At 37.4% G+C, this 11,500-nt stretch overlaps 1 protein-coding gene across 1 annotated transcript in view; it reads left to right on the top strand.

The window, feature by feature from the left end:
* Positions 1-11,500, top strand: part of TSBP1 (testis expressed basic protein 1) — a 157,820-nt gene that overhangs the window by 100,750 nt on the left and 45,570 nt on the right. Inside the window, exons 21-23 of the mRNA XM_007951441.1 lie at positions 6,312-6,332; positions 7,540-7,560; positions 9,944-9,964. Of these exons, the coding sequence (XP_007949632.1) occupies positions 6,312-6,332; positions 7,540-7,560; positions 9,944-9,964 (63 nt within the window). The remainder of the gene's footprint in view (positions 1-6,311; positions 6,333-7,539; positions 7,561-9,943; positions 9,965-11,500) is intronic.

The raw sequence follows: 11,500 nt of genomic DNA on the forward strand, positions 1-11,500 counted from the left end.
AGGAGTGGCTAGTGGGTTTGAACCACCAGCCTTCTGGTTAGCAGTCAAGTGCCTTAGCCACTATGCTACCAGAGCTCCCAAGGGCAAGCATTAGAGGAAGCCAAAAAGAACGACAATTCAAATATAGAATCTGGAAAGGCTCAAGAACTGATGGCAAACATAAGAGTGGGACTACACACAGAATGGTTGATAAAAAGTCTCTAAGAACCTTGAATGCCCTACTCCACTCCTCACAGTAAGGCAAAAAAAAAAAAACCATCTTAGCAGGCATCTAATGGTTTAATCACTAAACCAAAAAACCAAACTCACTGCCATCTAGTTGGATCCAACTCAGCAACCCTCCTTGGGTTTCTGAGGCAATATCACTCCAGAAGTAGATTGCCCAACCTTCCTTTGAGGAGTGGCTGGTGGGTTAGAACCACCAGCTTTCTGGTTAGCAGTCAAGTGCCTTAGGCAGTATGCTACCAGAGCTACTAAAAATATAAATGGCCAAAGTTTTATCATTTTATAAAAGTGCTGGAAAATCAACTAGAGAGAATGTCCATGAAAGTAATAACAAAGAAGAAAAGGGAGGAAGGAAAGAGGAGGTAAATGGATGAACAATTCAGGAGTTTCAGAAAGAACATGAGCAGAGAAAATTATCAAAGAAGAAATTTAAATTTATCAAAAAAAAAAAAACTGAAGGGTGTAACTAAGTAAAATGAAGGAGGATCCACTGACAATCAATCAGCAATATTCCCATAAATTCTGAGATCTTTGAAAATACAGAAGGGTCTCAAAACATCACAAAGAAGAATTAAGAAAGCCAAAGACATATGGAAACAATTTGTCCAAGGGGCTGGTAGATCATAAGATCCTCAGCCTATATGACCATGAGATCAGAAGAACTAGATGGTGCCTGGCTACCACTGTCAACCACTGTGGGAAGGAGTGGGGGAAATCAGTGCAGGAGATCCTGGATAGAGTGGGAAAATAATGTGGAACAAAACTCAAAATCATTAAAAAAAAAAAAAAAAGACCAGGTTTGCTGGTCTGATAGAGCCCGGTGAGACCCCTGAGAATGTGACCCCTAATTACCCTTCAGGTCTGGAACTGAACTCACTCCCGTGGCTTCCAGTCAAACAATAGACAGACACATGGGGTGAACATTTACATCAGGTAGAGACATTCCTTGTAGTGATCAATCGTGGGAAAACAGAAAGGTAGTGTTTGCACAGGGAGACAGCTCAGGAGCAGGAGTGCATGGGAGGGAAGGGCACAGGGAAACAGGGAGAAGGTGGGAGGAGAGCTGTTACATTGTGAGGAATAGCAGTCAACATCATGAAACCAAAAAGCAAAAAAAAAGTCACATATTAAAGATCAGAAATTATAATACATCAATGTATCAACAGCTAGCCCAGATGTTAGAACATGATGAAGTAATGCTTCAAAATTCTAGATCCAGGCCCAGCACAGGAAGTCTTGTAAGAGACTCTCCCAGGTTGGACTGGTGCACGAGATACACATACCTTCAGAATAAGAGTGAACCAGAGCCAGGCTCTCATTTCATGTTAACACCAGACCAGGCAATGGGGCAAAGGATCTCAGTGCCTAAGGCATTTGACTGCTAACCAGAAGGCGCGCGATTCAAACCCACCAGCCATTCTGGGGAAGGAAGATGAGGCAATCTACTTCCATAAAGATTTACCACCTTGGAAACCCAGTGGGGGTGGGCTATGAGTTGGAATCAACTCGATGGCAGTGGGTTTAGGCAATGGGACAGCTCTACCCTGTCACATGTGGACACTCTGAGATGTAAATAACTCAACAGCACCTAACAACAACAACAGCAACATGCAGTAAGATGAGTAATTGAGGAAAAAGGAAATAAAGCCAGTCCTAGACAGTTTGACCATAGAACAGGCCCTACCACAGGTTCTCACCTTACTTTAAAAGGAAACAATTACATTTTAATGAAACATTTGACTGTGTCTACTTTACATTCTGTTCATAATCAAAAGCCTAGCAGAGGAAATTAGCCTTCTTTACACAGACAAAGGAGTTCTGGTGGTTCAATGGTTAAGGCATTTGGCTGATAACCAAAAGGTCAGTGGTTCAAATCCATCAGCTGCTCTGCAGTAAACAGATGTGGCAGTATGCTTCCATAAAGATTTACAGCCTTGGAAACCCAGTGGGGATTGTATGAGTTAGAATCAACTCAATGACAGTGAGTTTGGTGTTTCTGGTTTACACAGACAAGTAACAAGATTCCCTTTGTGTGTGTGTGTGTGTGTGTGTGTGTTTTAGTTAAGGCTCCAGAATCCATCGGTAAGTTCATTTTCAATTTTTCAAAACTACCTTGGTCTCCCAGTTGCAATAAAGTCTTTGCTTTCTCAAATTGCTATAACTTCAAGTTCCTCCATCTCTCAAGAAAATTGCATTTACATTATTATGTGTATTTTAGGATAGACTCTAAATCCACGAGAACCCTCTTTTCTAATCTGTGGGTGATTGGTCTGTTAATTGTGAGACTTCTGGCTTTCAGAATATTTTCTGATTTTAACGCCACAATGAAGAGAGTACTAAAGTCTATATTAGCCAAACTGAAAATTACACAAATGACTGAGAGAGAACAATAAAAAGTATAAACCTGCAAAAATATTCTAAGGAAGAAAAAAACGCAAAAATTAACTGCAGAGAAAAGAAATTTTTGCACAGGAAAACTGGTGTAGTACATGACTCAGCTATGAACATTATTTACATGGTCATAATATTGCTAATATGATATATTAACGCACACACACAAAAGTGACATAGGTTTGTTGGAGATATAGAGCACTATATAGAAGGGCAGAGGAGCTCTGGTAGCATAGTGCCTAAGGCAGCTGACTGCTAACCAGAAGACTGACGGTTCAAACCCACCAGCCACTCCTCGGAAGGAAGGTTGGGCAATCTACTTCTGTAGTGATACCTCCTCGGAAACCCAAGGAGGGGTCACTATGAGTCGGGTCTGACTCGATGGCACATAACAACAACAACAAATAGAAAGGCAGGTTCAAAGAAGAGAGCTAAACATCATCATGCAGTACCTGTTGTGATGCTCCGTTTTTCATTCCTGATATGGTTATATTATGTTGCTGCTGTTACTAGGTGCTGTCAAGTCAGCTCTGACTCATAGCAACCCTACGTACCACAGAAAGAAACAATGCCTGGTCCTACACCATCCTCACAACTTTTGCTGTGCTTCAGCCTATCACTGCAGCTATTGTGTCAATCCATCTCACTGACGGTCTTCCCCTTTTTCTCTGACCCCCTACTTAAGCAAGTATGATATTCTTCTCTAGGGACTGGCCCCTTCTGACAACCTGACCAAAGTACATGAGACGAAGTCTGGCCATTCTCACTTCTAAGGAGCATTCCGACTGTACTTCTTCCAACACAGATTTCATCATTCTTCTGGCAGTCTGTGATATTTTCAGTATTCTTTGCCAGCACCACAAGCCAAATACATCAATTCTTCTTCCACCTTCCTTATTCATTGTCCAGCTTTCAATATTATGGTCTCTATTTTTTTCTATCAGCCTTGCCATAGGGTTAGCAACTTCAATAGTCTTTACTCAAAGAGCAAACTTTTGCCTTTGTTGATTCTCTCTACTGCACAGTTATTTTCTATTTCAAAAATTTCTAATTTTCTCATAATTATTTTCTTTCTCCTACTTTTTTGGATGGTATTTGCTATTATTTTTTAGAACATTCATTTAGTGTAATAAATTAATGATCAGTTTTTCAGACTTTCTTTAGAAATATATTTCTTAATTTGGGAACATTTTGGGATTTTTCTAGTTATCTTTTTAACATTTATTTCTAGCTTAATTCTACAATGTTAAGAACATATACATTCTAAATATTTCAGTCACTTAAAATTTGTTGAGGCTTTCTTTGTGGTCCAGCTTATGGTCAATGTTAGTATATTATTACCTGTACTCTTAAAGAACAGATATCTATTTTGTGGAGGGCAGTATGCACAAGAAGTCAATTAGATCAAGTGTGTTATGTGTGTCATCAAATCATTTATTTCTCATTGGCCTTCATCTACTACATCTATAAGTTATTGAGAAATATGTATTAACATTTCCCACAATTTTAAGTTTGCCTATTTTTCTTTGCCTAATTCTGCTTGTACACGTGTGCAAATTCAGAATTTTCTTCCTTATAGACTGACCCTTTCATCTCAATTAAATATCCCTCTTTACCTGTTATATTGCTTCCTGCCCTAAAGTTCATTTTGTCTGGTTTAGCCTTCTGTTGTTGTTGTTGCTGTTATTTGCCATCGAGTCGGCCCCGACTCATAGCGACCCCTCCTTGGGTTTCCGAGGCAGTATCACTACGGAAGTAGGAATGCCCAACCTTCCTTCCGAGGAGTGGCTGGTGGGTTTGAACCACCAGCCTTCTGGTTAGCAGTCAAGTGCCTTAGGCACTATGCTACCAGAGCCTTCTAGCAGATGTATATTTATATCCTTTCACTTTCACCCTTTCATCTTAGCCCCTATATTTAAAGTAAGTCTTGCAAACTATATTTGTATTTTTAATGTTTTATTTTAATTGGAATATGTAGACCATTTGCACTGACTATAATTATTTATGTATTTGGATTTTAAAATACCATCTTACTGTATTTTTCCTAATTGCTCACCTATTCTTTTTTCTTTTTTGCCTTCTTTTGGAATAACTTGTTTTATATAACTCTATTTTCCTCATTTCATAGCATATTAATTACAGTCTTTTACTATTCTTTGGGAGCTCTGGTGGCGTAGTGCCTAAGGCATTTGACTGCTAACCAGAAGACTGGCAGTTCAAACTCATCAGCTACTCCTTGGGATGGAAGGTTGGGCAATCTACCTCTGTAGTCATACCTCCTGGGAAACCCAAGGAGGGGTTGCTATGAGTCAGATCCGACTCGACGGCAGTGAGTTTGGTTTTTGGTTTTACTTTTCTTTGAGTGGTTACCATACAGATTGCAACATTCAACTTTATCTTATTAAAAGCTAATATGAATTATTACATTTAACATTTCTATGAAATTGTCAAAAAGACTATGTAAGAGCTGCAGAACACTTGACACTAGTATCCTTACCTTGTTTATACTTTAATCATGTATTTTAAATCTACATTTATTTTAACCCCATAATGCATTATTATTACTGTTTTCTATACAGTCAATATTTGGTTATGTTTACTCATATATTTACTTTTCTGTTGACTTCACTTCTTCCTTCTTTGCCCTATGTCTGTCACAATTTTTTTTTTTTTAATTTTACTTTTATTCCCTTTAACATTTCCTTTAATGCTTCTGGCCCATTATCTCTTTCTTATCCCTATGATTAAAATGCCATGCTTGTTATACCTTTTTACCATATCCCATATGTCTCCTATACCCTTTTCTGAGGTCCTTAATTTCTTGATGATCATGGGCTGGGGGCTGCTCTCACCTTCTAGAGGCCCCTGCAGTTCCTTTCCACATTGTTCTCTCACAGGTGCTCTCAAAACACAGCAGTTTACTTCTCCAGAGTCAGCAGGAGAATCTCTCACTCCAGTCTGCTAAGACTGAGTCTTATATGTTGTTGTTATTAGGTGCCGTGGAGTCAGCTCTGACTCATACCAACCCTATGTACAACAGAGCAAAACACTGCCCAGTCATGCACTATCCTCACAATTCTTGCTATAAAGTTTTCCAGTAATTTATCAGTGTTTCACTGCTATTCATGGAAATGCCAATCTTATCACCTTAGCCATACTCTATTGGCCAATGGCAAGTCACAGGTACTGTCCTCAGTCAAAGGTAAGGTATTACACAAGGGCATGACCCATTGATTATGATTTTAGAATTTGGCCTACTCCAGCAAGGTAAAGGAAGTGAGGTGTTGAGGGGAGGAATCAGAAAGCCTCATCTTTGATAGCAGGAGGTCAATAGATGCTACATAAAACTGAGAACATAAGTATCCACAGTTTAAGAAAGCTATTTTCAAATATTTAAATTCTAGAAGAGTGAGCCTTAACCATCCAGTGTTTGTCATTTTTGGGAGAGCAAATCTGACTGTGAATGGATTGGTAGGAAATTAATGCTTTTTTGCTACCAGTCCATAACATTAGCTTCCTTTTTTAAATTAGTATATATGTTACTTTGATGAAAACAATCAAATTTTAATGATACATTTGAATGTGAAGCTTTCATTGTATTCAATATCAAAAAGACTATTAGAGGCTATTAGAGAAAATAAGTCTTCCTTTCACAAGAAAATATCAATTTTGTATTTGTTTTGTTTGTCTTTTAGCTCAGACTCCAGAAACCACACGTAAGTGCATTTTCAATTTTTTGAAATCTGATTTGGGCAACTAGTTGCTAGGAAGAATTTTCAGGTCTCAGGCTATTGCATCTTAAAGTTTTTAAATCACTTTAGACAAGATTAAGGAGAGACAATATTCTTCTCTTTCTCTTGGGAAAATCAAACTGAAGTTTTATTTGTATTATAGAAAAGATCCTAGACACATCAATTACCTTCCCATGCAGTTTCTAATCTGCAGGTGATGAGGTCTGCTAATCAGGAGGCTTTTAAGCTTTTCAAATAGCAACACTTAATGACTGTAAAGCCACCCATGAAGAGAGTATCAAGAGTCCATATTAGGCAACAGAGATGGGCATTTTCTTCTCTTCCCTTGAGAAACTTACTAAAATGACTGTGAAAGAATAACAAGAGGCATAAACCTGAAGTAAATGTTTTAGGAAAGCCCAAAATAAGTAAAAAAAAAAATATATATATATATATATATATATATATATATATGGAAGAAAAATGAAAATTTTTCACAGGATAACTGGTATATGAAATTGTTAACACGGTCATGATATTGCTAACACAGTATATTGTTCACCTGAAAAAAATGTGATATGGGTTTGTTGGAAAGAATGGTGGAGGGGAAGTGAATTGGGAGAAGGGTAGAAAAGGAGCTAAATAAAGTCTTGTTGCTAATAGTAGGAAGCCAATGCACATTATCCAAATCTGAGAAATCATAAAATATCATAGACACAGTTTTACGGCCTAATACTAGTTAAATAGCATTCCCAAAAAAAAAATTGGAGGTAGGGAGACATGGGTCAAAGAACTGGTGTTCTTATTTACATTACACATTTTGACTTTTACAACAAGTGCATATACTTTGATATAAGGACAATTCAATGTAAATGCTTCTTGTAAATGTTGCATTCTATTGAATGATTTTAGAAAAATATTTAGGAAAATAAATCTGTTTCTAAGGGGCAACCAATGCCACTTTTAAATTTTTTTTTTTTTTTCTATTTCAGCTGTGACTTCAAAACCTGTCAGTAACTACCTCTTTTGAATCTCGTATCTTAAGCGCTTTCATTACCAACTCATAGAGGGATTTTATGTTGTCTAGTGGTCATCATTTCTAGCTTTGTGTATCCACCCTTTAGAGAATTAGAGAAAACAGTTATTGCATGTTTAAGTTAGCTAACATGTTCATTTGTGTTTGTTTTCGTAGGAACTATATCAGTACAAACTAGTAAGTTCTTTTGTTTTTTTTTTTCTCAGTACCTTCCCTTCCTTTCTTTAATCTGGGCATATGGTCTGCTAACTGAGACTTTTGAGCTTTTTGGATAACACTATTGCTAATCATAAAAACACCCATGAAGAGAGTATCAGAGTCCATATTAGGCAAATTGAACAAAGGTGCTTTCTTCTATTCCCTCCTGAAACGCACCAAAACAGCAAAGTAAAAAGAAGCAGGGACTGCAAAAACATTGTAAGAAAACAGAAAAGAATGCAAAAATTAACTGCAGTCAGTATTTGCCTGTCTACCCATATATTTATTTACTTTTATCTTAATTTCTTCCTGCATTTCCATGCTTCCATCAGAATTTTCTTTCACTTTTATTCTCTGTAACATTTCTTTTATTGCTTCCACCCTATTCTTCCTCTCATCCTCTATGACAAAAACTTCGTATGAGTCAGACCATTTCATCATATCCCATGACTGCTATACTCTTTCCTGGGGTTCCACGTTTCTTGCTTGTTGTCAGCTGGTGGTTGAGCTCAGTTCCTAGGGACCCCTGCAGTTCCCTGCCACCTTTTCCTTTCTCAGGTGCTCTGAGACATGGCAGCTTACTTCTTCAGGTCCAGAAGGAGAATCCCTCACTCCATCCAGGCTGCTCAAATGTAACATGTATCATAGGAGTGACTATCTTATCACCTTGCCCACATTCTATTAGCTAAAAACAAGTCATAGGTTCTACACTCACTCAAGGAGAGAGCATTATACAGGGGGTGACTCATTAGGGTTAATCTTAGAATTTTGCCCACCACAAGAAAATAAAGGAGAAGACCTATGGGGAGGGCAAAAAGACTGAATCTTTGATAGCAGGAAGTCAGTAGATATTGTATCAAACTGAAACACCAGATAGCACATTCCCAGAAAGCTATTTTCAAATATTTAGATAAATTCTAGAAAAAGAGCCTACATTTAAATACAGAGTGGATATATATTACAGGACAGCAAATCTGATTGCAAATGGTTGTAACAAGGCATCAATGTTTTTTGCTGTAAGTCTACAATATTAGATGAGTTTTCAAAATGTGGTAATATATGACTTTGATATTAACGTTTAATTTTAATAATACATGTGAATATGTCAATTTTGCATTATATCCATTATGAAAACTGATAGTAGAGAAAACTAGTCTTCCTTTCACAAACAAAAATTTTGTGTTTGTTTGTGTTTCAGTTGAGACTCCAGAATCCATTGGTAAATTCATTTCTGAATTTTCCATATTTGCTTTAGTCTCCTATATTTAAAAAAAAAAAAGTCTTTTGTATTCTTAGTATGTTATACTCTAAGTTTTAAAATCACTCTAGTGTGGCTAAGGGAAAGAAAATATTATCTCCTCCTCTCAGGTAAACCACACTTATGCTACTATTTGTATTGTAGAAAAGTGCCTAGAACCCATCAGTACCCTTCTTTCTGTTTCTAATCTGGGGATGATCTGGTTTGATAATCATGAGTCTTTCAGCTTTCTGAATATTACCCTTACTGGTGTTAAACCAACCGTACAAAGAGTATCAGAGTCCATATTAAGCAAATAAAAAGGGGGTACATTTTTCCTTCCCTCCTGAAGCTCAACCGAATGGAAAAAATAATTTGAAGGCAAAATCATACTATGAAACCAGCGAAGAATGTAAAAATTAACTGCAGAGCACAGAAAATTTTATGCAGAAAACCTGGTATAATCTATAATTCAGCTAAGATGAAAATTTACATGGGCAGATATTATAAGTCAATATATTGACTTACAAAAACAAATGTGACATGGGTTTACTGGAGAGATAGTGAGAGAAGAAGTAAACAGGGAAGAGTAGAAAAGAGGTAAAGCCTTGGTACCCCAAGAGGAAGCTACTGTGCATGATCCAAACTAAAGAAACTATAAAATAGCAGTAGGCACTCAAGGACCAAATATTAGTTAGACAGCCCATTCCTTCCAAGGTGAAAGTGAAAAGGAAACAGAGTAGATTTGATGACTCAGAAGACTGGTGCTTTATATGCATTTATGATTTGACTTTTAAAGTAAGTAAACACACATTGATAAAATAAAAATTAGATTTAAACATAGTTTAGGTCAACTTTGCATTCCACAGCATAATCTCAGAAATATATTAGGCAAAACTAATATCCTTCTAATGGGCAAACAACACCTATACCTTTATTTGTGGCTTTCAAATGAGTCAAAAAGTAGCATTTCAAATCATTTGTACTTTCATTACCAAATTACAGAGGATTTCTGCATTATTTGACCTCATCTCTAGCTTTGTAAATCCTCACTTTAAAGAATGAGAAAAAATGGTTCTTCCATCGCTAACTTAGCTTTTATCTTTATTTCTGTTTGTTTTTTAGGAAATAGCTCAGAACAAACCAGTAAGTTCCTTTTGTGTCTCTTATCTATAGCGTGCATGGGCTCTTAGGAAAAGTTTGTTATTGTTTCTTATACTTAAAGAACTGGCTGAACCCATTTTATAAATTCCTTCATTAAAAGGTTATTAATGGAGGGTTGATGCTAAATATGAAAACTGGAAAAGTTCCATTTTCTTCCATAAGTTCTTAAAATCACGTTGAATTGACAGCAAAGATATTTTTAAAGGCAAAATCTGAAAGTCTAAGAAAATAAGAGAAATCACAAGCAGATTAAATATTTGAAACCAAACTGTTAAAGCTGAAAAGCAAATGGATTAATAGTAATCGACTTAAGTGATCCACAAATCATGAATCCTTGTTGTTGTTGTTGTCATGTGCCGTCTATAGTGACCCCTCCTTGGGTTTCCGAGGCAGTATCACTGCAGAAGTAGATTGCCCCATCTTCCTTCCAAGGAGTGGCATGAATCCTTTTTGTTGTTGTTGTTATGTGCCGTCGAGTTGGCCCCGACTCATAGCGACCCCTCCTTGGGTTTCCGAGGCAGTATCACTACGGAAGTAGGATTGCCCAACCTTCCTTCCGAGGAGAGGCTGGTGGGTTTGAACCGCCAGCCGTCTGGTTAGCAGGCAAGCGTCTTAACCACTATGCTACCAGAGCTCCCAGCATGAGTCCTTACTAAATTCATAAGGGCTCATCTTAAACAGTAGAGACAAGAATGGCTCATGATTACTAGGGACGAGGTAGGATATTAGAGGCATGAAGGTGAGGCTGAAGACAAGATGAGTGCTAAAAGTTTCTTTGTTGTTGTTGTTGTTATGTGCCGTCGAGTCAGCCCCGACTCATAGCGACCCCTCCTTGGGTTTCCGAGGCAGTATCACTACGGAAGTAGGATTGCCCAACCTTCCTTCCGAGGAGTGGCTGGTGGGTTTGAACCGCCAGCCTTCTGGTTAGCAGTCAAGTGCTTTAGCCACTATGCTACCAGAGCTCCTAAAAGTTTCTTTAAAGAAATCTATTTAAACCATCTCCTCCTTTCCTCTCCATCATGCTTCACTTTGGCATTTACACTGTATCACATTAGAAGGGAATTTATGCCTGGGAGAAACCGAATCAAAGGGAACCCTAGAAACAGGGACTCCATGTACATGTAAAATCATCCTTGACATCCTGATAATAAAGGGAAAAAAAATAAATAAGAGTCTACATTCTTTCCCTGATACACTCAGTCAGGTTTATATCCCATACACCAGGAGAGCACAGAAACCTTGGGAGAAAATAATCTACCATAGCATACAGATCTATATATTCTGATACTGGGGTTCATCCAGAGAAAACCAACTATCCTCTGAGACAATCACTATCTATGCATGCAAAATAAGCTATTTAGAGCTTACTCTTCAACATGAACTGACATAAAGGGATCACAAAACATTGTGGGACAGATTTTACCTTGAAAGACAAAGAATCCAACCATCATGCAGAAAATAGGTAATTGGAAGAAAGCAAGAAAATTCAGAAAACAATGAAAAGTTTAAAAAAAAAAA

Source organism: Orycteropus afer, unplaced genomic scaffold (assembly GCF_000298275.1).
Source record: "Orycteropus afer afer isolate SDZICR_OR568_19922 unplaced genomic scaffold, OryAfe1.0 scaffold00294, whole genome shotgun sequence".
NCBI lineage: Eukaryota > Metazoa > Chordata > Mammalia > Tubulidentata > Orycteropodidae > Orycteropus > Orycteropus afer.